Source organism: Perognathus longimembris, chromosome 4, assembly GCF_023159225.1.
Source record: "Perognathus longimembris pacificus isolate PPM17 chromosome 4, ASM2315922v1, whole genome shotgun sequence".
In the NCBI taxonomy this organism is placed as follows: domain Eukaryota; kingdom Metazoa; phylum Chordata; class Mammalia; order Rodentia; family Heteromyidae; genus Perognathus; species Perognathus longimembris.
In genome coordinates, this window is record NC_063164.1 from 1,354,545 (window position 1) to 1,380,543 (window position 25,999).

General features: G+C 52.4%; 1 protein-coding gene across 3 annotated transcripts in view; it reads left to right on the top strand.

The window, feature by feature from the left end:
- Positions 1-360: 360 nt before the first annotated feature.
- The window catches only part of Ndufa10 (NADH:ubiquinone oxidoreductase subunit A10), a 39,538-nt gene continuing 13,899 nt past the window's right edge, over positions 361-25,999 (top strand). For 2 of the 3 annotated variants that reach the window (XM_048344400.1, XM_048344399.1), the window contains exons 1-9: positions 361-525; positions 3,392-3,560; positions 4,190-4,405; positions 7,322-7,408; positions 9,472-9,593; positions 11,822-11,901; positions 15,135-15,189; positions 17,682-17,767; positions 24,447-24,555. In XM_048344400.1, coding sequence (XP_048200357.1) covers positions 451-525; positions 3,392-3,560; positions 4,190-4,405; positions 7,322-7,408; positions 9,472-9,593; positions 11,822-11,901; positions 15,135-15,189; positions 17,682-17,767; positions 24,447-24,555 — 999 coding nt within the window. In that variant the 5' untranslated portion in view covers positions 361-450. The remainder of the gene's footprint in view (positions 526-3,391; positions 3,561-4,189; positions 4,406-7,321; positions 7,409-9,471; positions 9,594-11,821; positions 11,902-15,134; positions 15,190-17,681; positions 17,768-24,446; positions 24,556-25,999) is intronic. The other variant, XM_048344402.1, reaches the window with a different exon arrangement.

A 25,999-nucleotide genomic window follows, 5' to 3' on the forward strand; every position in this document is an offset into this window, starting at 1 on the left:
CTAGCCCCGCCTCTCCATCCCCTAGCTCCACCTGCCTGTCCCCTAGCCCCACCCCTCCCATCTCCAGCCCCTCCCTCCCGCCCCCAAGCCCCGCCTCTCCATCCCCCTAGCCCCACCCACCCATCCCCAGCCCTGCCTCTTCATCCCTCCACCCAGCCCTGTTTCTCTGCCCCCGAGCCCCGCCTCTCTTTCCCAGAGCCCCGCCCCATTCCCCCGAGCCCCGCCTCTGGCCGCCGCCTAGGCCCCGCCCCCTCTTCGCCTCGCCCCTCCCTCGCTGTGCGCCGGGCCGGCCCCGCCCCACCGCGCCTCACCTCCGAAGGTTCTGAACAGGCGCCGTGGACACCCTGGGCGTGACGTCACCGCGGCGCGCCGGCGGAGGGGAAGGACCCCGTCGCGTCCGCGTCCCCTCGGGTCCTTGAGCCGGAGCCGGAGCCGGAGGAGCGCCCAGCTATGGCCTTGAGGCTCCTGAGGCTGGTCCCGGTGCGGGCGCCGGCGCGCGGGCCCGCGGCTCGCCTCCAGCGCGTGGTGAGCGGGGAGCGGGCGGCGGGGAGCGGGCGGCGGGGGGCGGGCGGCGGGGGGCGGGGGGCGGGCGGCGCGGGCGGCGGGGGGGCGGGCGGCGCGGGCCTGTCCCCTCAGGAGCGCCCCTGCCCGGCGTGGGCTCTCTAGGCCGCTCCTCGGCCCCTGTGGAGCGCCCGCTGCCCGGGCGGCGGGGCCTGGCCGTGGGCCGGCCGGGGGACCGGGCTCCTCCCGGCCTGTGCCCCCGGCACGGAGGTGTCGCTCCCCTGCTGCGGCGCGGGGCCGGCTCGCCGGTGGTAAGTCCTGCTGCGGTTGCCTGAAGCAGCGCCAGCCGAGGAGAGGCGGGGAACACGCTTCGCTCACCCGTTAATGCGCGGAGCCACCTTACGCGCCCTTCCGAAGGGCCAGGGACAGGACATTTAGGCCAAATTCGGAAGGAAGCAGAACTTCCTATGAGAGAACAGCAGGACGCACCTAGACGCGGGGGGTGGGGTGGGGGGACGGGGCCAGAAAAGCAGATCCACCACCGGGAACCTCGGGGGACCGCTGTCACCCGAGCAGTTCCTAACCTCTGTGCTTGCGGGCGCTGGAGCTAAGTAACTGTCACACTGCGAAGGGGCTTCACCTCCGTGCTAAATTAATCCTCGATTCCGAACTGAAGAGTGTAATACCCTTATTAAAAGGCACATACGAGCGGGTGCAGGTGGCCCACACCCAGAATCCTAGCCACTCAGGAGGCTGAAGTCTGAAGATCACAGTTCAAAGCCAGCCTGGGCAGAAAAGTGTTGCTGTGCCTCAGGTGGCTGAGCGCTAGCCTTGAGCTAAGGAGCATTCAAGGGCAGCCTTCCCAGGCTCTTAGTTCAAATCTCAGGACCGGTACCTGCCCCCCCCCCACAGCCATATGAATGTATTTAGGAGATAAGTTGCATAAGAGAAGAGAGAAAGATGGTTATGTAATCTAGTCCCTGCACACACTTGCACCGGCATGTTTACTCCTGGGCACTGCCAGTTAACGGGAGTACAGAATCACTTCAGTAGGCCCAGGAGCAAGATGAAAAGGGATATATATATATATATCTTGGGACTTGAAATAACTGAAGGAAATACTTCATGAAAGATCAGTTATGCTGCGATTTCAGAGAGTGAAATAATAGAGTGGAGGATAGGAAATTACAGGGAGACTCCCAGTGCTCTACCACTTGAGCCACAGCTCCACTTGCAGCTTTTTTGGTAAAGTGGAGATAACTGTCTCAGATTTTCCTTCCTTGGTTAGCTTCAAACAACAGTCCTCAGATCTGGGCCTCCTGAGTAGCTGGGAAGTACGTATGTATGTACGTGCACACACATACGTACTTCGGGTGGGGGAAGTCCTGGGGCATGGGACTCAGGGTCTGAGCACTGTCTCTGGCTTCTTTTTTTTTTGCACAAAGCTAGCACTACGTCTTGAGCCACAGCACCACTTCTGGCTTTTTCTGTGTATGTGGTGCTGAGGAATCAAACCTAGGGCTTCATGCATGCTAGGCAAGCATTCTACCACTACACCATATTCTTGGCCCCCTATTTATGTATTTTTTTAATACTTAAAATTGTATTCATTGAGCATCCTTGTAAGTAGATTGTTGCATGCCCATCTGTTCTCTTAGGATTGGTCCTTGATGCCTTTGTCCCTTAGCTTTAATCCCCACTAGCAGTTCCTAAGGGTGAGTACTCTATCTTGTACTAACACTGAACATCAACTGATTCTCAGTTTGATACATGGAAAAGTATACTCTCCTTGTTCATAGTCTTTGTTTGCTTTTTGTAGCTATGAATAACAGTTTTTCGTGTGATTATTGGCATATTTAGTAATTTCTAAGTAAGCTGTCAAAAGGTCAAATAGGTTGGCCATTTTAGTTTGTCTTTTAATAGTATCCCTCTGTCCTTGCTTGGTAATTTTTATTTTGGAGGGAGGTCATTTTGGCCTCAGCCTGGGGGTGGGACTGGCCGGGAGGTGGTGTGTTACGTGTGGGTGAGAAGTGTGAGGATGCGATTGAGCCAGAGGGGGAACGGAGGCCCTGTCCAGAGAAATGGCGAGTTCGAGTCTGTGAGTGTGGAGTTTCAGGAAGGAAGAAGACGGCCACGGCAGCGCTTGTGTTTACAGTGCCTAATTTGTTGGGTAGTGGATGTTCCTTGTGTGGGGATGCGAGTGTTAGACTTCTGTTGTAGGTCTGCTAGCTTTCAGCTGCCTTCACAGCATTTACCGGGATGTGCAGAGCAGAGGCTTAGCTCAGGAGGCTGGGCCAGAAAAATGCCTTTTATTTTCATCCTATCTCCTAGCTTCCTCTCTTCTCTGACATCCATCCGTTTAACCACTTATCCATCCATTCATCCAGCTATCCACTCATTGTCCACCCACATATTCACCCGTTCATTTAACCACCCATCCACTGGTACATCTGCCAATCCGTCCAGTTTTCATTGAATGTAGCCCACTTGTTTGGCCCAGAGGCTTTAGCAGTGCATAGAAAGAGACACCATACAGGTTTGTAGGGAGCTTGTATAGGGTAGGAAGGAGTCAGCTCATTATAAACCGATTAATGCCCTCAGGTCTCAGTGGCTCATGCCTGTAATCCTCGGTTAAGTTCTGAGAGGTTGAGGTTCAAAGCCAGCTAGGGCAGACAAGGACTGTGAGACTCGTATCTCCAATTATCTGATCCCCCCACCCCCCCAAAAAAAAGCACCCAGAAGTATAGCTGTGGCTCAAGTAGTAGAGCCTTGTGCTAAAAAAGGTGTATTTTTAAAAAAATCATGGAGGGGTCTCAGTATTTTTACCTGTAGTTGCTGATGGCTGCGGTAACCGGAATGGTCATGCTGTGTCGTATGATATGTCTTTCAGGGACAGATTCATACCAGCGTGCAGTGCAAGCTGCGGTATGGACATTTGGCCTTCTTACTTGGTGACAAGACAAGCAAAAAACTGACAGAATACAGCAGGGTGATCACTGTGGACGGCAACATATGCTCGGGGAAAGGCAAGCTTGCGAAGGACATCGCAGACATCCTGGGTACGGACCGACGTCAGGCTGGGCCCCCCCTGCTCCTCGTCTGCGTGCCTGCCCGTCCTGCGTTGAATTTGCTGTGTACTGACCAGGTGGAACCGGGTCTAAAATAGGCACTTCACACCTTTTAAATGCTCAAGAGCTGTTTTTAATCCTGTAGAAAAAATATTTAAAGTCTGCTAATGGTCAGTTAGATAGGCAGTACACGCAGACCCCTTCTGTGAGCATTGTCTGACGTGGACTTTGTGGCAGCCTCCACACTGACAGAGTTGTAAACTTAGAACCGCTGCTGACTTGTGCAGTGATGTTCGTCCACCAGGCCTTTCTCTGGCATTTGATAGCAGCTGTGCACTTTCACAGTGGGGTTCCGGAAGAGGTCCTGGGAGGAATGACGCTGGAGTGCAGTGTGGCCTGCAGCACTCCCATGCTTCAGCCCTGTTGTAGGTGCCTCTCGGCTCCCTTTCCGTTGACGGAGCCGGGGCAGGAGGGTGGGGGCATGGGCGGGGGGCGGCATTCTCAGCCCCAGCAGTGGCATCCGACGGCTCTGTGTTTTGTGTAGTCCATGCTGCTCTGGAGCCGGAGCAGGTCTCTGGAGTGGGACGGCTCCTGCGTCATCCTGGTGTTTCTCTTCTCAGGGATGAAGCACTTCCCCGAAGCAGGGGTACATTATTTGGACCACACCACAGGGGACGGAAAGCCCCTAGACACGGAAATGACCGGCAGCTGTAGCCTGGAGAAATTTTATGATGACCCGAGAAGCACTGATGGCAACAGCTACCGTCTGCAGTCCTGGCTGTACACCAACCGCCTCCTGCAGTACGCAGACGCCCTGGAGCACCTGTTGAGCACAGGTCAGTGTCCTTGGTCAGGCAGCGGACACGTCCTTGAAACTCAGTGCTAGAGTTCAGCCACTCCAAATAGCCATTACCTGGTTCTTCTGTAAGTTTCACTGGAAGTAACTTCTGTCTCTGGTAAGATGATAAATTTTGGAGGTCCATACTATCATTGCTTCAGAATAAAGTTAAAGAGAGATAGCTGTACTTTGTGTATGCACTAGAGTGAGATTTATAGATTATATGGAATTTTTATGCCACTGCCGGAAGCACAGAAATGCAGAGTGTCAGGATGACGGAGGAAAGAGAATGTGGAAGTGACTGGAAGGAAGTGGGCTCTCACCAAGACGGAGTGTGCCTTCTACAGAGCTCTGATGGTAACAGAACGGGCTCCTCCTGGAAGGCTGATTGACGGTCAGGGTAGAAGCTAGACCTTGAAAAGGTTATTGGAAGCAAAATAATCAAGCCTCTAGGTACCCATGCGGTAGGGAAGATGTGTTCCTAGACTTTACCTGTGGTGAGGAGGAGGTGGCCAGCAGCTGTGTATTTGGACAGTTGAAGTCCACAGCCTGGGAGCAAGGAATTAGGAATCAGGAGGCGAAGAGAATGGAGACAAAAGGGCACATGTGGGTGAAGGCTCAGCTAGGGGCCTGTTTCATAGTTCTGGGAAGCAGAATCAAGTGTAAATTTTGGACCTGATTCCCAGACATTCTGAGAACTGAAAGCAGATGTGCTGCTGGTTTAGGTGAGAGCCACTGTGCGGTGGTGGTTGAGTCACAGGTAGAAGCCGTGGTGTATATGTGTTGGTGGTCGTCAGTGATGATAGGAGCTGTGGTGTGCGTGTGCTAGTGGTAGTCAAGGGTGGTAGGAGCCGTGGTGTGTGTATGTGCCGGTGGTCATCGGTGGTGGTAGGAGCCGTGGTGTGTTTATGTGCTGGTGGTCATCAGTGGTGGTAGGAGCCGTGGTGTGTATGTGTTGGTGGTCGTCAGTGATGATAGGAGCTGTGGTGTGCGTGTGCTAGTGGTAGTCAAGGGTGGTAGGAGCCGTGGTGTGTGTATGTGCCGGTGGTCATCGGTGGTGGTAGGAGCCGTGGTGTGTGTATGTGCTGGTGGTTGGTGATGGGAGGAGCCATGGTGTGCGTCTGCTGGTGGTTGTCAGTGGTGGTAGGAGCCATGGTGTAGGTATACTGCGGAGCCATACCATGTGTCTTTGTGTCTATGAGGCAGTGATTGCCCGTGGCTCTCAGCCCAGCAGCCGTAGAGTGGTTTTGTGGAGTAGGAGCTGAGAGTAAGGCCTCTGGATAACCAAGGTGCAGCCTGTCAGTCATGTGGTTGGGACCCATGGCCTCCTACTCCGTTCACTTCCCATACATGAGTACATGTCCATGCCTTGCAGCATGTGCTCCTGTATACATCTGTTGCATGAGTCTAACGTTTATTTGTTACTTTTTTCATGAGTATAACGCTGGTCTTGGTTGGTGATACTCTGAGAACTCGTGTTGTCTGCTTTGGATTTTTGCACAAGGCTCCAACTTTGGAACCCACTTAGTAATGTGGACAGAATAGCATTTGGATTGCTAAAGTATCATTTTTTTTTTTTTTTGAGCACTGTCCCTGGCTTCTTCCCGCTCAAGGCTAGCACTCTGCCACTTGAGCCACAGCGCAGCTTCTGGCCGTTTTCTGTATATGTGGTGCTGGGGAATCGAACCTAGGGCCTTGTGTATCCGAGGCAGGCACTCTTGCCACTAGGCTATATCCCCAGCCCTAAAGTATCATTTTTGAAACATATGCCAGACTTCATTTGCTGACAACCTGTTTCTTAAAATGAAAATCAGTTGGGTACGAGTGGCTCACACCTGCAATCCTAGCTACTCAGGAGGCTCAGATCCGAGGATTACAGTTCAAAGCCAGCCTGGACAGGAAAGTCCATGAAACTCTTATCTTCCATTGACCACCAGAAAAGCCAGTGCTAGAGCTGTGGCTCTAGTGGTAGAGCACCAGCTTTGAGCGAGAAAAGCTAAGAGAGTGTCCTGGCCCTATGTTCAAGCCACATACTGGCGCGCACCAGTGGCCATGGGTGTATGATGGTGGTGACTTGCTTGTACTTGTGATGTTTTGCGAAGAGCAAGGCTGGAAGTAGATGGAGATGAGGTTGGAGAAGAAGCCAGGCGAGACTGGGCCTGGAAAGCCATAACAGGGGCCAGTTTTTTTCTCTGAAGAAGAGAGGAAGCCACCGAGAGGTTTGAGCACAGCCGCTTCCGTGCTCAGCCCCATAAGGAAGTGTCCCTCTGCTGCCTGGGCAAGGGAGAGCGAGAGGTGGACCAGGGGACACGGGGCTATTGGACGGTGTGTTTGGGACACAGGGATGGTTTGTGAGGAGTGGGACATGAGGCATGCAAGGAATCAAAGACCCGGAATTGGATTTGTGTGGTTGAGTAAAATAGCACTGGAGCGGGGCAGGGAGGGCTAAATTTGTTGTTTAAAAACAGATGTGTGGTGGGCACATGACTGATTCTATCCTCTTGGAAGGTAAGGAAAGGAGGAACCTGAGCAAAGTTAGCAGCAAAAACCTATCTCAAAAACAAAGTACAGGCTAAAGGCCTGGGGGTGTGGTTCAAGTGGCAGAGCACAAACCTATGCCTTGGATTTGATCTCCAGTATGAACTAAGTAAGTAAACACACCCGGGGACACACACACACACACACACACACACACACACACACACACACACACAGACACAGAAAGTTACCAAAAACCGAAATGGTAATAGTTTTCAAAATGATTTCTCACTTATAAATAGCATAGTTTTTTTATAAAGTATTTGGTCTGGAATCAAAGAGTAAATCATCTCTTTTTCTATGCAAATTGAAATTCATAGTTAACAGTGCTTTTTATGTCTCTGGGTTTAAATTTTTGTTTTCGTTATCTCAACAGGACAAGGTGTAGTCTTAGAGCGCTCCATCTACAGCGACTTTGTCTTCCTGGAGGCGATGTACAAGCAGGGTTTCATCAGAAAGGAGTGTGAGTTCTGTGCATGCAAGCTCCCTGTTGTGAGCACAGCTCCACGTGAGACACGCTTGCTCCCTGACATGTGCATGGCTCCCTGCCGTGCACACGAGATCCCTAACATGCACATGCGCTCCCTGACGTGCACACGAAATCCCTGACATGCACAGAGCTCCCTGATATGCACACGCTCTCCCTGGCATGCACACGAGCTCCCTGGCATGCACACGAGCTCCCTGGCGTGCACATGAAATCCCTGACGTGCACACGAGCCCCCTGACGTGCACACGTGCCCCCTGACGTGCACACGAGTCCCCTGACACACGAGCTTCCTGACGTGCACACGAGCTCCCTGACGTGCACATGTGCTCCCTGACATGCACACGAGCTTCCTGACGTGCACATGTGCTCCCTGACGTGCACACGAGTCCCCTGATACACGAGCTCCCTGACGTGCACACGTGCCCCCTGACGTGCACATGAGTCCCCTGACACACGAGCTCCCTGACGTGCACATGTGCTCCCTGACGTGCACACGAGCCCCCTGACACACGTGCCCCCTGATGTGCACACGTGCTCCCTGACGTGCACACGAGTCCTCTGACACACGAGCTCCCTGACGTGCACACGAGCCCCCTGACATGCACACGAGCCCCCTGAGGTGCACACGAGCTTCCTGACATGCACACGAGCTCCCTGATGTGCACACGTGCCCCCTGACGTGCGCACGTGCCCCCTGACGTGCGCACGTGCCCCCTGACGTGCGCACGTGCCCCCTGACGTGCGCACTAGCCCCCTGACGTGCACACGAGCTCCCTGACGTGCACACGAGTCCCCTGACACACGAGCCCCCTGATGTGCACACGTGCCCCCTGACATGCGCATGTGCCCCCTGACGTGTGCACTAGCCCCCTGAGTTGCACACGAGCTCCCTGACGTGCACACGAGCCCTGTGACGTGCACACGTGCTCCCTGACGTGCACATGTGCCCCCTGACGTGCACACGAGTCCCCTGACACACGAGCTCCCTGACGTGCACATGTGCCCCCTGACGTGCACATGAGTCCTCTGACACACGAGCTCCCTGACGTGCACACGAGCCCCCTGACGTGCACACGTGCCCCCTGACATGCGCATGTGCCCCCTGACGTGCGCACTAGCCCCCTGAGTTGCACACGAGCTCCCTGATGTGCACACGAGCCCTGTGACGTGCACACGTGCTCCCTGACGTGCACACAAACTCCCTGATGTGCACACGAGCCCCCTGACGTGTGCACTAGCTCTTAGACTTGCAAATGAGCGTGCGTGCCAGCCTCTATAGTGGCCTGGAGGCACTGTTCTCCAAGTGTTGTAGGAGAGATTGTTACCAGGAGACTGAACGCCACGGCATGCCACAGTGCTTCAGGGAAGACTTGAGCTCCCATCTTCCCTCTCCATTTCACCTCTCCCTGTGGGTAGAAGCCCAGGTGCTGGACAGCAGATACTCACAGCTCCCACAACCATTCCCCAAGCATCAGCCCCTCACCCTGGGCCCTGCAGGGTGGAATTGAGATGTCTTACTTCCCCTCCACCAGCCCTGCAGTGTTGCCAGTGTCATTCTCTCTGAGAATGGCTGAGGGCAGTTGGAGCTGCCCCCATCCGTCTTCTCTGTCTGCAGTGAAGATGGGCAGTGGGACTTTATGGAAGGGTTTCTTTTTGACTCTGTGGTACGTGTGCATCTGAAGTTCTCAGGAAAAGGACCTATGGCCCCTAGAAGGCCGTTCCATGCTACACCTGCCACGTGCACATGCCCCACGGCCCCTGGAAGGCTGTCCCGAGCTACCCCTGGAGCGTGCCCGTACCCTCCCTGTACCACGGTCCCTGGAAGGCCGTCCCGTGCTCGCACCATTGGCTGTAAGTCAGTGCTGACTCCAGGCACTTCCCTGGGGCCCCTGGGAGGCTGCCCCTGCCTCACAGTCATGCTCAGTGTTTTCTGCTCTGCTAGGTGATGTGCAGGTTGGCACACAGCTCTGAGAACTGCGCGTGCTTGCTTTTATTTAAGAAAGACTCCGATAGTGACAGCCTTTCTCCTGTGCCAGGTGTGGACCACTACTATGAGGTGAAAAACCTCACCATGCGCGAGTACCTCCCTCCCCACCTGGTGATCTACATCGACGTGCCTGTGCCAGAGATCCAGAGGCGGATCCAGGAGAAGGGGGATGTAAGTCAGCCTCGGTGCCCAGTACTGGGCCTCATGCAGGTAGTCAGGCCCTTTACAGTTGAGCCATGCCTCCAGTCTGTATGACTAGTTATTTTTGAGGTAGGGTCTTCCTGTGTGCCCAGGCTAAGCTGGTCATGATCCTACTAATTGTTCTTCGTGTTGTAGCTGGGATGGCAGAAGTAAGCCCCCTTGCTCGTCTGTTGATAGGGGGATCTCGTGAACTTTTTTGCCTGGACTAGCCTGGAACCATGATCCTCCCAATCTCGGTGTCGACCAGCTGGGATGGCAGATGCAAGGCACTGTGCCTACCTACTGGTTGAGATAGGGTCCTGCAAACTTCATGCCTGGCTTATCCTGGAACCACCTTCCCCCTGACCTCCCGGCAGGCCCCAGTCATGGGTGCGGGGCTCTAGGCGTCTGTTGTGCACCTTTGTTGTGTGATTGGGATTTAGAATGCACACGGGGCTCTAATTCCTGACTGCTCCTACCGGGTCCGCTGGCACGTGCAGCCGGTCCCGGCCGAGTCGGTGGGGGGCGGGAGGGGGATGAGGGCTCAGGCAGCCCCGTGGGTGACGCCTGCCGCTGAGTCGGGGGTCACCTGGTGAAGAGCTGCTTTCCCTGTGCGTCTGTCCTGACGCCCTGCCCTTCCCCGGGGAGCTGCAGGGGCCTCCTGCCCCGCTCTTCCCACGGCCTCTCCCTCTTGTGACTACTTAGCGGCCCAGCACAGTAGCGTGCACACCTCGTTGCCGTCTCTCGGTTGAGACTGCCGGGTGGCAAGCACGCCGTAGTGCTGAGGCAGGGGTCGAGCCTGCAGAGGTGCGCGGGCAGCACGGCAGTCCTGGCTCTCGGGTCACTTCTCTCCGCTGCCTTGTTTAGTTCAGGAGGACACGCGTGTTGAGGGTGAGATTTGTGTGGCGGTGGTGTGGGGGGGGGCGCTCTCACGGTCGGTCTGTATGTGATCTTATTTCACTTGGACCCAACCCGGTGTCGGAGGCTTAGGACCCTGTCGCTCACGGCGCCTCTTCCCCCGGCATTTCCTGGGCCCCGGCTGCACACTGGCCCCCGGGAGCACAGGGAGTGCGTGGAGCCTTGCTGAGCACAGCTCCGGGCCCAGCAGCTCTCCCGAGGAAGCCAGTCCCCTTGGCGGTCAGCGTGGGAGCGTAGCCGCCCTGCTCGGCTTTCCCTGGGCCGCCTCCACTGCACGCAGACATGCTCTGTTACACCCCCTTCACCTCCCTCCCCTCTTTTCTTTCCATCAGCCGTAATTCATACTCGATTAAACGCACCTCGTTTAAGCATACGACTCAACAGTTTTTAGCAAGTTTACTAAACCCAGCAACTACCACAGTTCTATCACAGCAACTAACACAGCAACTATCACAGTCGAGAGTATTTCCACCACTTGGTAAACCCCGGGCCTGCCGTCTTTCTCCCTGTCCTCCCCCCGTGTGAGGCCACATTCGCTCTGTGGGGGGCTGTGTTCTGTAGAGCAGACCTGAGGTGAACAAGCAGGACAGGCGAAGGCCATAGAATGAAGCAGGGTGCAGAGAGAAAGCACAGCAGCGCTTGCTTTGCTAAACTAAGACGCTTTAAATACTAAAACCTGCTACCCAGAATGGAATTTGACTTAGCACACGGCAGACAGCAAGGGAGGGGAGAGAGAGTGAGGGAACCTGAGAGGGAGAGGGAAGAGTTTCTGAAAGGGTGATGGCTCTGGGCCGTTGGGAGAGGCCCCTGGTCTGTCACCATCGCCATCTGCCCTGGTGTCCTAAGGGTCGCAGAAGACAGGCAGTGAGACTTTATAATGAAGAAGGGCCTCTTTCTGACCCTGTCGTACCTGTGCATCTGGAGTCTGTGCCCTCGCTGGGCCAGGGTAGGGCTTCACAGTTTTCCCTGTGCCGAGGCCCTTCCCTGACACCCCACAGTGCTTGTAGTGCTTGGCTTAGTGCTAGAAAGCACTGCTGTGGGTTGTCTTTGTATTTTACATATGTACAGATAAATTAAAATGATGTCTGGATAGCTGGGTACCAGGGGTTCACGCCTGTAATCCTAGCTACTTAGGAGACTGAGATCTGAGGATTGCGCTTCCAAGCTGCCAGGGCAGAAAAATCCCCGTGGGACTCTTATCTCCAATGAACCACTCAAAAACTGGAAGCGGCGCCGTGGTTCAAGTGGTAGAGTGCCAGGTGTCTGAATGTACTTCCTTTCATTTTTCTGCTTTTGTTTAGCCCCATGAAATGAAGATCACCACTGCCTATCTCCAGGACATCGAGAACGCCTATAAGAACACCTTTCTCCCGGAGATGAGGTGAGCCCCGCGCCTCGCTGCGCTGTGGGACTGAAGTTTCTCCACAGACACTCGCGGTCTCTCCTCCGTGCTGGGTGTTGTCCAGGTGTTTCAGCCAGTGCTTGTGAGCAAGGCTGGCAGGAGACGTTTCCGCTGGATTTTTGTGGGGTTTTTTGGCTTGCTTATTTTTCCAGTGTTTTTCCTGTTTTGTTATGTCCCTAGACATTATGGTGCTAGAAAGACACCAAGCTCTAGTCCGTGTCATGTTTCAGCACCAGAGAACTCAGGCTGCTTGAACCCCTCAGCGTGCCTGTGGAGAAGTGGATGAGCGTTTCCATGGGCGCTTGGAGTGGGTTAGAGGAAGAGAAGTGGGCACCTTTGTCTTCCTCCCCGTCCTCTTCCTGTCCTGCTTAGGAGCACAGAGGAAGTCAGTTTGAATCCAGGCTTCGGGTGCTCGTTCTGAAGGCCTGGGAGTATCTGCAGGGAAGTCATTCCTACTGCCTTAGTCCCAGTACGTGCCCTGGTTTGAAATCCTGGAGTCCTCTGTAGTTGTGAATAAAAACGAAGCCACGGATAGTAACTATGAAGAAAAGGTCTAATTTACATCTTTAATTTTTACTTTCTCACCATAAACATTGCAGCTGATGTTACCGCTTCTCGTGGCAAATTTGTCTTCCGTATGGAAGACGGTGGCCTGTAGGCTTCTTTTACTCTGTTCGGCTCTGTTTTTAAGACCAAATGTGCAGGAAAAGAGGCAATTTCTGAAGTCTAGGCCCCAGGGAATGTAGAGAACTCTATAAATGCACAGCATAAGCCGAGGTCGTTAGCCCTTGAGTTCCAGTTCCAGAAATCCCTCCAAAGGTGCTCTGGCTGCAGAAGCATAGATGAGAAGGAATTTGCTCACCAGTCCTCCCACAGACTGCTTAGCCCCAACCTCAGGAGTCAGGGGTTTCACCTGAGCACAGATGGCAAGATGGCCTCTTTCCTTGCGGTTGCTTTCAGGAGCCTGCCCTTCCGGGCTTCCTTAGGATGAGGTGTGTCTAACAGCAGGGCTGAGTATCTTCCTTCATTGGGCTCTGTGTACTCAAACTGCATCAGTATTTTGTCCTGCTATCAAGTTCAGTTTATTCTAGCATCCAGATACACCTCAGAGGCTCAGGGAAGCTAAAAGACAGCTCCCTCCTCCCCACATGTACTTCCTGGGCTGCTGAGCTGTGATTCTCCTAGAGCCCAGTGATCAACTTGGTCTCCTCGTCATGGACTGCATACCCGTTGCAGGTCTCACTGGTGGTTGCTGGGCTGCTTTGGAAGCTTCAGCTCAAAGGTGCAGGAGCGAGTGGTCTCTGAAGAACTTTCCTAGGCGTGCCCTACACCACCAGGTTGGGGGGGGGGGGGTCCATCTGTGCCTAGCTCCACTGCTGTCAGCCTCCAGGTGGTGTCACAACTCCGGGTGACTCAGAAACCGCTCAGCGCTGCACCCTGTTAAGAATGGCAGGGCAGTGTGTACTGCACTCTGTGACTTAAGGCCCTTCTCAGAGGGACCTTCATGACCATTGCCAGTTTTCTGGTTTTTCAGTGCTGTAGTCACTCATGAAACAGAAAACCACACCTCTCTGGGGGAAAGAGGCTTCCTTGATTCTTCAGAGTAAACTTGGGTCTGAGATTTTTAGGATGGAAGCGCTCAGGCCATCCTTGCCAGGGATTTTAGATTACTGAATTGTAGCATATACACCTCAGCTGATGTCCAGGTTGGTATGTGTGGTCTGCTTTAGTCACCCAGAAGGGAAAAGTACACACTAGACCCTCTGGTTATGAATGGCTGGGTGTCCACGGAGCGAGGAGCTGTGTCCTCTGAGGCCTGGCTCGTGTCCCAGCTGGGCGAGGAGCCGTGTCCACTGAGGCCTGGTTCTGGTTCATTTTGCTTTCACCTTTGCTTCCACGCTGACCACCGCCAGGTAATGGCGGCTCAGGCCAAGCCCTTCTAATGCATTGTGTGAACAAAATCAATAGAAAGAATTTTCTTCCATTGGTATCCCATCGTGCTCACGGTACAGCTGAGGAGCCTTCTCCTGTCCTGCTTGTGTTGGGTGCCGTGTCACTGGCGGCCCTTATGCAGAGCATTGTGCGTGCCCCGGCTCACGAGTGCTGACACGTACATGCTGAATTGATTGGCTTCTCCAGATGCATATTATTCATTATGACCCCTCTCCTTATTGCCAATTCAAAAAGTCTTGAGCATTTGGACAAACAGGGTTTCTGTCCATTGTGAAGTGCATTCTGTCTGACAGAACAGCTGTTCAGATTTATAACAGCCATGCAAATTATGGGACACCTGTCATATTTAGAAGACCAAGTGCTGGAAGCATTGCATGTACTATGTTTTAAGATTTTCTTCTAGAAAGTCAGTATGAGACTTGACTATTTTATATAAAAATTTTTAAACCCATTACAAAAAGGTTATATAACGTAACATTTCTAAGTCATTTGTGTTTTAGAATCAGGAAGTATTTTCCAGCAGGAGCCATTTTAGGTTTCAAGTTTTAAGTTGTACAGGCTCTGCCGCCCCTGCGGTGGGCCACCCCTGGTCTGCCGCCCCTGCTCCTGCTCCTACTCCTGCTCCTCCATGTGGTGAGGTCCAAGCTTCTGAGCCTGCTGGTTTTCAGTCATCTCCTGGCTAGACAGCCAGGCCTCTGAATGGTCAGTGTAAACCCAGGAGGAAAAGGGCGAAGTACTGGAAACAGTGAACTTCTTTCCCCCACTGGAGACCTCGTGGGGATTTACCTGTGCCCAGACAAAGGGCTGAGGGCTAAGGGAACTGAGTTGGTACTAACCAGTTGCATGGTTGAAGCAGGAGGAGGGGGTGGTCCTAGTCCATGGCTGTCCCACCTGCCATGCCTGCCGCTCTCTGCAGAGTCTGGGGAAGCCAGGCTCCCCTGCCCCTGCTGCAGTGGAGAGTGCAGGTATGGCATTGGTGACCTCTGTCCACGGCGGGGGCCAGGACTGCTCCCCCTGAGGCAAGGGGGGGGGGTGTAGACAGGAGAGGCAAGCCAGGCAACAGAGCTGCTGTTGTCTTTGCCAGTGGTGAGCACATTGCCACGTGTTACCATGTGTCCTGAATTAGGCTCCGAGGCACACTGGCCCCAGTGCTCTGTTCCACCGTGGGCTGATTGGGCTTGGAGCAGGTGACTTGAGCATCTGTTCATTCATACGCATTCCTGATGTTGACACTGACCTGGTCTTGCTTTTTCCTACAGTGGGAAATGTGAGGTTTTACAGTACAGCACAAGGGAAGTTGAAAGCGCACAGAAGGTAAGAAAATGTTTGGGAAAGTGGGCATTCTTCTTCCTATTAAGTAGTTGTACAAAGAGGTTACAGTTCTGTAGGTCAGGTTATGAGTTCAGTGCATCTTGGTCACCCCATTTTCCTACTCTGATCCCTACCTTCAGGTTATGTAGTTCAGTTTTCACATAATGTACAATGAGTGTAATGACTGTTTGTTCAGTCTTCTTCCTTTTGTGTGTCCCCAGGCCCTTCCCCCAAAACACCTTGCTGCTTCATGGCATTTATTTTTAAAATCACTTCATGAGTAGTCCAGAGGAGTTGCACCTTTGAGTTCCTCCCCTAAGTATACCACCCATTAATTAGTTTGTTGTTTGTGTACATCTACCTAAAACCCTGTATGTTATCATGTACACTTATATTTTAGATGTAGCTCTCACATATGAGAGAAAACATGTGCTGTATTTCCCTGAAAATGACACCATATTCTTTCTGATGGTTGAGTAAAACTGCATTTATATATGTGCTACTATGTGTTCTTGACCCACTCATCTGCGGTAGGGCATCTGGACTGTTTCCATAGCTTGGCTATTGTGAACAGTGCTGCGGCAGTGAGCCTGGGTGTGCAGGTTTCTTTACAGTATGCTGGCTGGTGTTGTGTGTAGATGCCCAGGAGTGGTATCCCTGGGTCGTAGGGAAGTTCTGTGTTTAGTTTCTTAAGGAAGAATGGTTGTACTAGTTTACATTCCCACCAACAGTGGGGATTTTCAAAGCTGGCCAATCTTACTAGGGCGAACTATAACCAGTGCTGTTTTGATTTGCGTGTACTATATGGCTAGGATGTTGAGCATTTCCTCATGTATTTATTGGCTAATTTTAGTTCTGAGATTTTTTTTTTGCCAATTTATTAATTGGGTTATTGATTTGGGGGGCATTTAGTTTCTTTGAGCTTGTATATTCTGGATACTAGACCCTTGCCGATTGTTTTGCTGGTAAAGACCTCCCAGTCTGTCAGCTGTCTTTCTAGTTTAGTAACTTATGTCCTTTGCTGTGGAGAAGCTTTTTAGTTTGATGCAGTCCCATTTGTTGAGTCTCTCTCCTATTTGTTTAGCTTCTGCAACTCTCTTCAGAAAATTTGGGCCTACGCCAATAAGTTCTAATGTTTCTCCTACTCCTTCTTGTAGCCATTTCAAGGTTTCAGGTCTGATGTAGAGGGCTTTGATCCATTTTGAGTTGATTGTGGTGCAAGGTGACAGACAGGGCTCCAATTTCAGTCTCTGCATGTGGATGCCCAGTTTTCTTAGCACCATTTGTTGAAAGTGGTCATTCCTCTCACGTTTGATTCATGAGCAGGATTCTTAGAAACCAGGTCAATCATTTGTCCCATGGGTTTTAGGAATGCTCCCAGTTCCTCATTTAGAAGCACTACCCCAACCCATCACCTTCCCAGGTTTCCATGATCTTAAAATTATAGATGGTGAAGTGGCAAAGAATGAGGCATCTTCTGCTTCAGCATTTTTATTAAACACATAATACAATTGAAACTTGGATTTGTTTATGGGAAAAAGTTGTCATTAAAGGTGGCCACTTTGTCCATTCTGTAAAATTCTAGTAAATCTCTGTGGAGTTTTGGCGAAACTTCATGAGTAATAGACAAGGGAAAAAAAATGAGTAAGTTGGGATATTTTTCCCATACCGTAAAATAGTGGAAGCACTATAATATTAATATAAGAATGAACAAATAGCATAATAGAACAAGACAAAGTCCAGGCCTTGTAACATGACTGCCTTGCAGATGTTAGACCCCGAGTCTAAGCCAGTACTACAAAAAAAACAAACCAAAACCAAAAACAAACCCCTCTGAACACACAGAGTCCAGAAATAGGGAGTTGTGTGTCTTAGTTTGGCAAAGTCAGTTCCTCCAAGAGGAAAATGGGTTTGCAAAAATTGAAATCATCTACTTGATAAGAAGCAGAACTTCTCTATGACATGATGTATTATGAGTTAGAATAAATTACGAAAGAGCAAAGGGAATTGGAGCCCCAAAGTCCTGAGCTTGCCGGTTGCAGGCAGAGCTGGCCACGGGAGTGTCCAGTGCGGCTAGCATGAACAGCACACCCCGCGCGAGGGGAAGGCTGTGCTCTGCCGCAGGCAGCACCACGCTTCGCCTGGATCAGCTCTGCCGCTCTGGCGCTAAATATTCTTTTGAGATACTGGTTTGTGCTTCTCGGCTGAGTGAATTATACTTCATTTCCTTCCCTAATTTGTTTTTGTGGTGCTGGCATATTTGTTTTTAGGTTATTTGTTTCACATTTATGACAGAATGTTTAGGTGGCTTATATATTATATGTCTGTCTCAAGGACGGATTGTTGTTAGTTCATTGCATAGACTCAGGTTCTTGAATCTTACACAGAGGTTGGAGCTGGCCCTGTGGAGGAGAGCATGAGGGTGAGATTGCACTGAAAAGCTTGCTCTCTGGGAGGTCGGGTCCCATTTCACGTGGGGTTTTCTTCTGTCTTAGGTGGTAAATGACATTGAATACCTCAACTATGACAAAGGCCCTTGGCTGGAGATGGATAACCTCGCCTTCCACAATCTGCGGATGCTGTGAGTCACGGTGTTGGATGGTCATGGGGAGCCGTGGAGTGGAGATCACAGTGGACGGTGGTGGGGAGCCGTGGAGTGGGGATCGTGGTGTTGGTTGGTAGTAGGGAACTGTGGATTGGGGATCGCAGGGTTGAATGGTGGTGGGGAATTGTGGGGATGGGAACAGAGTGGATCTACTTGGATGCTACAGAACCTTGAAGTCATGGTGGATCTGGTCAGGTATTATCAGTACCAAGCAGTGCTGAGGTACATTTCCTATTCCCTTTCCTACAGTTCTTGAGCTCTCTAACCCATCGCTTAATTAATTGCCATTATTAATTCAAGAAATATTTCTCTTTCATTGTGTTCTAGGCATTACTTCAGTTTAAAATACTGGATAAAATTTCTGCTCCAAACATGGCTATATTAGGGACTAAAGTAAACGTTTTTAAACCAGTATTGAGTCAGGACTCTGAAGTATCCCAAGTCACAGGAACACAAGTGGTCAGGGCTCAGTGACATGGGGCCCGGGGGGCACAGAGGCCTCACGGGAACACCAGTGGCCAGGGCTCAGTGACCACATGCTCTGGGGAGTGTAGAGGCCTCACGGGAACACCAGTGGTCAGGGCTCAGTGACCACGTGCTCTGGGGAGTGTAGAGGCCTCACGGGAACACCAGTGGTCAGGGTGAGGATAGGACCCGGCTGCACAGGTCTGAGGATGTCTGGGACAGGAGTGGGAGCAGAGCAGGAGATTGGGGGGTGGGGGGTGTCCTGGAAGGAAAGGGCCAGGGGTCCTTCCACCACACACTTTTCCCTGTGCCCCAGCAGGCAGCCTGGGGACCCTGTGGTGTCAGTGTACCAGCTTCCCATACGGACACACAGGTGCCCGGCCTGCGCTGACCGCACTGTGCCCTGTCAGGAAGCTGCTCCTGTGAACACTTAGGAGGCAGTCTGCTGAGCCTCCCCCGTCCTTCTGCCCGTCGGCTCTGTGCACGCAGCCTCTGCAGGAGTGTGGACTCATGCTTGGGGACGCGCATCTGCTGCCTTGGCTTCACACATGCACCCAGGACAGAGATCTGGAGCAAGAGCTTTTCATTTCTTTTAGAATCGTAATTCCCCTTTGCATTATTTCATTTAGTATAGTGAACGCAAGGCCTCGTGCTTGCTAGGCAGGTCTGCGTGTTTCTCTCTCACCTTTGGTCAGGTGTGCAGAGCAGACATGCCTTCCGTCTTGGTTAATGCTCCACTGATTGGGAGAAGAAAATGGGCTCAGCCAGGTGTGGCAGCTCACGTCTGTAATCCCAGCTACTTGGGAGGCTGAGACCTGGAGGGTCACAGTGTGAAGTCGTCCAGGCTAAAACGTCCATGAGGCTCAGTGTCCAGGTAACTAGCACAAAGGATGGGTTGGCGGTGTGGGTCACATGGAGAGCACTAGCAGAGCGAGCTAGCTGGACGTAAGCCCTGTCCGCTGATGAGCTGGTGGCGGGGTTATGTCCTCACGGACCCCTCTGCGGGACCTGTCCTGTTTTGAAAGACGGAGTTCATGTCTCCAAGCACAGAACCTGGTTTGTCCAGTTCTCCTTTGAATTCTCTCAGGTTTTGCTGGAAGTGGTTTGTTTGTTTGTTTTTGGCCAGTCCCGGGCCTTGGACTCAGGGCCTGAGCACTGTCCCTGGCTTCTTTTTGCTTAAGGCTAACACTCTGCCTCTTGAGCCACAGCGCCACTTCTGGCCGTTTTCTGTATATGTGGTGCTGGGGAATCGAACCCAGGGCTTCATGTATGGGAGGCAAGCACTCTTGCCACTAGGCCATGTCCCCAGCCCCTGCTGGAAGTGTTTTGATAGCTGGTGGTTAGGTTCATCTGACTTTGCAGAGAAGTTGCCCATTTGATGTTATGTACTGCCCCTTTGTGTGCCGATACTTTCCTTGTCCTCGGGTCTGCTCCTCCTGAAGTTAATAAAGCCACTTCTGCCTTTGGTTAAGTGTATTTCTGTATCCTTGTAACTTACCTGACTATGCTTTCTCGTGGCGGATGGTAAGTGGCTCTGACCATCGCCGCCTTCTCCATTCGTGTTGAAGTGAGCACCACTGGTCCGGGATGCAAGCCAGTGCTGGTTTCCAGTTTATCTGTGTGGCGTGTGTCCTCTCCCTGCCCCCTTCCCCACCTTCTCTGCACTCAGTTGAGTGTTTTATCTGACCCCAGCCTATTTCCTACCCCCAGCTTCAACTTGAGCAACATGTTTCTTATTGTTATTACAAAGGTGATGTACAGACTTGAGTAATGCTTTTACAGTTGCTATTGAGGTTCTAGTTCCTTCCCTACAGTTGCTATAGAGGTTCTACAGTTGCTATTGGGGTTCTAGTACCTTCCCTAGCTGTTTCTGGGCCGTGCAGTGCTGACTGCCCTGCTTTGGGTCACTCCCGGGGTCACACACACGTCACTGGTGTGGTTCCCACCCCCCCCCCCCCCCCCGCTGAAATCAGTCACTGTATTGCTACTGTGGGCCTCTTTTTGTGCGTCTGTTGTTTTTAGCAGGGTTAACTCATCACACCTAGGGGTCCACATTCATGGATTGCAACCTTGGGTGAAGCCTATTAAAAATTACAGTTAGGCCTGATGTGTACACTTGCTCTGTGACTCCTGAAGCAGCACGGTACCACAGCCACGCACGAGGCGTTTCCGTTGTGTTCTGGACTGTTGAAGCTCGCAGGGCATTTTAGGCTGCGTGTGAATAGATGCCATTTATGTCATGAGGGTCCTGGAACTATTCCCGGTGGGTACCAAGAGATGCCTGGTGCTCATTTTCAGCTTTTCTTATTGTGAAGACAGGAATGAAAGCTCCAAACTCCTTCCTGTTGATGCTGGAACTGGGTCCCCACTTTTTAAAGAATGATCACTTTTTACTAGACTTTACAGTCTGTGTATGTTGCTAAGTTGAGCTAAGTGTTGTCCTCGCCTCTGTCCCCGTGCTCCCTGCTCGACACCCTCGCCTGTCCTGTCCCTACTGATGGTGTCTGAGCCTGCACCGGTGCTGGCTCTGCTCTGTAGCACTCCCACCGAGGTGAGGACGCCAAGGCTCAGGAGCTCGGGAGCTCTGGCCTGCTGGGCCTAGGCCTCCCTGGGGTGAGGCTCGTGGGCAGGGCAGCTTCTTTTGGCTGCAGGGTGGAAGCTGCTGGCACTCAGTCCAGGACCGTCTTGCCCTCCTTCGCTGTCTGTTCAGGCTTGAGTCCTGTGGGAGCCCTGATTTCCACCAGCAGTCCTAGGTCAAGCTCTCCTCTCTCTTCCCTGAGCTGCTCTCTGCAGGCTCACATGCTCTGTCTTTGCAGTTCTCTCCAATGTGCTTATTCTGGATGAGCTCCCTGCCTCCCGTCCGCCTGGTGTGCCCCTCCCAGGGTGGCTGTGGGTGGCTCACAGGGGTCCTGCCTCCGCCAAGGCACATCCTTCCCTGGCTTAGTGGTCTAGTCTTGGGTTCCAGGTTCATTTCCTGGATTGAACTCAGAATCCCAGCCTCCATCCTGCGCCTTCCCTTACCACCAGGAAGCCACTTACCCTCCTGGGCCTTGCCCCTCCACCAGTCACCGTCTGGGAGAGCCTGGTCCCCGATCATCTGCCTGGTGACGGTTGCAAAGCCTGCTGGCACCGGCCACTTCTGAAACCTCGGTGAACTCTTGAGGCTGTTTCTTACATGACCCTTATTTGTTAAGGATGTGTGTGTGAGCTGTCATACAAGGAGAGCTGTTGGTCCTAAGATCCCTCAGGCTTGGGAGACTGAAGACTGTATCTCACCTTTGACCTCCCACCAGTAACACCCTGTCATTTTCTAAACATAATCTAAAGTGTGCATTGATTTGACTCTGCACCATGTCCAAAACTCATGTTATAAAGTCATAATTGTAGTAAATTACTTAGTTATATGGTTCTGTGGCATAGAGAAGGATCCTGTAATTTCCCCCAAGTTTTAAATTACAGCATTCAATTAATTGTGTTACTTTAGTTTCCTATGGTTTTGTCCTGTCCTTTTCCTCATTTTTTGTAACTTCCCCCATGTTTCACAACATTGTACAGTGTAATTATACTTATTTTCATTTGAGTAACATTTCTTAAATGACAGTTATGACCAATTTTCTGAGATGATGATTGTAAGTATGCTATTTACCATTTCTAGTCATTTTGTATAGAGCCTGACCAAATTACAGGTTGACATTTTTGTACTGTCTCAGGTCTGTGTGTTGGTGTGTAATTACGTGTGTACTTGCACTGAGGCAGTAATTGAAGCTTGTTGTGCTTGTGCCTGTATCCATGACTGGCCACTGCCACCCGAGTTGGGTCACGGGTCACCAGGCAGGGGGCCAGGTGTCCCCCAAGCGGGCCTCCCTTCTTCCAAAGTGCCTGGGACTGCAGGGAGCAGCTTTCCAATGTGGACCGAGGGGCTCAGACCCCAGCGTGCAGTTAGCTCCGGGCCTCACACAGAACATGACAGTTTAGGACAACAGACCGTGGGAACACTGTAGAAGAAAGGGTAGATTCTGTTTGTTGGGAGACAGTTTGGGTTGTAAAACCCAATTTGCTATTTCGTCTTCTGTCTTCATCGCCTTTGTGTAAGATACATGGCAGCACCATAAGCTAGACTTTGGTGCATTTTATCTTCTTACTTGTACTCTTTGGCCTTGAGGATAGTTATTGTCACTTTTTAGAATGTGTGTGCACGCGTGCTTGTGCGAGCATGTGTGCCTGCACATACATACATAGGAATGTACTGGTCCTGGGGCTTGAACTCAGGGCTTACGCTCAGTCCCTGAGCTTTTTTTGCTCATAGAACTCTACCACAGCTCCACTTTCAGCTTTTGGTTGTTAATTGGAGGTAAGAGTCTCACTGACTTCCCTGCTCTGGGCTGGCTTTGAGTCACAGTCCTTGCTAGGTAGGATTACTTGTGAGAAGCTGTGGCGCCTGCTTTCAAATTCTTAAACTAGGTATGCTGTGGACCAGCTGTTTTCTTTTGCTACTCTTTGCTTCCTGAGTTGCAGAAGTCTCGATAATGTCTCTGTTCCTTGTGTATGTCCAGTCTAGAAGAGATGTAAGTTTATGAAAGACTCTTCCTCATCGTCCTTAAGCTCACGGTGATGCACTATTAAATTGATCCACTGAGTGCTGAACTTAGCCAGAATTAAATAGGGAACAGGATAGGGGCAGATTAGTTTTTTAATCTTCAAAAATACTGTTGAGTTTATTTATTCCATGGTTTTTCCTAGGGTTTTATATGAATTGTAATTCTGCCAAATTACACCTAGGTGGCACTGTTGCCTAGGCCATTAAGTTCTTTCAGATTTTTCCAGTATTTTCTTAGGATTTTCAACCTGGGAGGGGGGACCTCCTCCCAGCCCCTGTATATTAACATTTTTTATTAAAGTATGAACTTTAACTTTAGTTGAAAATTTTAATTTAGCTATCTAAGACTTGTTGATAGTAGCTGTAGAGGACTGCTTGTTCGTGGTAGGGGCTGTGTGCGTGCGTGTGGAGTGTTGTGCCGGTGTGAATGGTGCTGCGGCACTTGCTCCGGAGAGGAGGCCCGCCGAGCCGGTGAGGTCTCGTCACTGTCAGACTGCATTTCTAATAACTGAGCCGTGCTGTGCCCTCTACAAATTCGCCTGCCTCAAGCTCTCCTCGCCTCAGTCTTTTAAAACATGTAAATGTTGTTTGGTGGGTGGAACCATTGATGTGGAAACTGAGAAAACAGCATTATCTGTGAGTAGTGCCCAGGCAGACCGGGCCCCTCAGCAGTTCGTTCCCCGGCCTGGATCTGGTGACTGGGTCGGGGGTCGCAGGGTGGCGACGTCGGGAGCGGCCGTGCTGCGGCAAGGCGTTCTGCCTGGGACCCCTGGATCTGTGCACACGCACGCCCATCACGCTGCCCATCCACTGCTGTGGGCCCAGGCCTGGGGCTTGCAGCATGGGCCCAGGCACCTTCCCGTACCGCGAGAGTCTCACTTGAGCCTTGCGTTACAGCTTACTAAAGGGGAAGTGGCCGCCGTAAGAAAGCCTGCAAGAAAGACTCGATTCTAATGCTTTTTTTTTTTTAAGCTCAAAAAGGGATTTTTCATTTTCAAGTGTAGAGATTATATTCCAACTAAGATAAGAAAATATCACAATACATAAGACAATGAACTATAAAATCATAGTAAATATAAATACCTCAGCATCCAATGAAATGAAATAGTAGAACAAGGAGACCAAGGAAATGACCTTGGTTAGGTGTCATGGACCACCCTCTGCAGGCCCTGGGTGCCGAGTGAGTTCCATGGAGCCAGCTTGGCCCTCCACAGAGCGCCCGAGCCCTGGTTGGTAGCTGGCGAGGCCCCTTCCCAGGGTGCAGTGATGTTTCGCCCTTCTGCGGAGCGCCGTCTGCACGGTGCTGTGAGAGCCATCGTTGGTGACCTCCTCTCCTGTCCCTGGATGCGAAGCACACTTTCTTGGCCCTCCTTTTGCATTTCCCCAACTGTGTTCGCTTTCCAGAGCCCCTCATTGAGGGCACCCGGGGTTTCAGAAGATACCCTCGGCGTCTTGAGCCGTTTCAGCAGAGCCGCTGAATGATCCCTTAGTCTTTGGGGTGGAGGCGGTGCTAATGAGATGCGTGGGAACAAACAGCATTTACCTGAGCAGATGCTTGTTGTGTGATACCTGTGTCCATGGCTTATCTTCCAGGGTCCAGAATAAGTGGGAGGTGGTAAAGTACTCAGCCATCCCTGTCTATCTCCCGGAAACTACAATTGGGGCATATCAGAGTGCCAGGATCTTCCAGAAATTCAAAGAGGTGAGTCCCCAGTGTGTGTGAGGCGGGGGGAGGCGGGTGCTCATGCAGAGGCAGGACAGACACGGTTCCTGGGTGTCCTGAGCCCTGGCCATGGCACCTGCCAAGCACATGGTCGACGTGTGCACTCTGTTCTGGGGCCTTTACTTCTTTACTACCACATGGTAGTTCTGGTGTCCCTGTCCTCTGCAGTGCTCGTTTGTAGGGGGGCTGGGTGTCCCCGTCCCCTGCAGTGCTCATGCATGGGAGACTGGGTGTCCCCGTCCTCTGCAGTGCTTGTCGAGTTCTATTTCTGTGACAAGCTTTGGGATTTTTTCTGGCACGGTGATGCGTGCTGAGGTGTGCGTGTCAGCTTCTCAGTGAGTCTGAAGTAGCCCGCGTCTGGGATGCCGTGGCTGGGGTCTCGGGTGCCGTGGGCGCCGCGTCCAGGACGCTGTGGCTGGGGTCTTGGGTGCCATGGGCGCCGTGGCTGGGGTCTCAGGTGCCGTGGGCGCCGCATCCAGGACGCCGTGGCTGGAGTCTTGGGTACCATGGGCACTGTGTCCAGGATGCCGTGGCTGGGGTCTCGGGTGCCGTGGGTGCCCCGTCCGGGACGCCATGGCTGGGGTCTTGGGTGCCGGGGGCGCTGTGTCCGGGACGCCATGGCTGGGTCTCAGGTGCCGTGTGCACCCTCATCCCTGGCCGCACCTCTGGCCGTGCCCAGCCCTGCAGGTCCTCACTGGTGTGGCGTAGAGAGGCCTTCAGCCGGAGAGCCCGCAGGCTCGCCACAGGCCTCGGGGGTTTCTGCCCAGCTAGAAGCCCTGGACCTTAGCCACCCTGGCCATTCAGGGCCACATGGACCAGACAGCTCGACTTGTTTCCGAGTGGCTCCGGTCTGGGGAGAGGACAGACCTTGCTATGCACCTGTGGCCAGGAGCCGCCGCCTCCTGTGCTCGCTCTACAGTCTTCCCTGAGGTCGGCTCTGGTGCTGTACTCAGTGGACCAGCACAGTGGAGGCTGGCCCAGGCCTGCGTGTGTCACGCGTGTTTCCGTGGCTGGGCTTCTGTGAACTAGGGCGGCGTGTCCGCAGCTGCTGCTCCAGGTTGTGTGCTACTCTGTCTCCATGTTCACCTGTTCTGTCGACAGGGTACCCATCCTCCATCCTTTACACTCCTCCTCTGTGTTCATCCCCTGCTTTGGGCTCTGCACGCATTCGTGTGTGTGTGTGTGTGTGTGTGTGTGTGTGTGTGAGAGAGAGAGACAAAGGTACAAGGTGGGCTGTCTCTTCTGCATTTCTTGAGGCATTTAGCCACCTGTACTTGGTGAGTAAACAGTGCCATCTCCCGTGGCCGCGGGGCTGCACCTGGCTTCACGAATGGCGTGTGTGTAGTTTCCTCCATGTGGCACAGGGTGTGTGATTTTCTCCACACGCTATGGGGGGTGTGTGTGTGTGCGTGTGCGTTTCTCT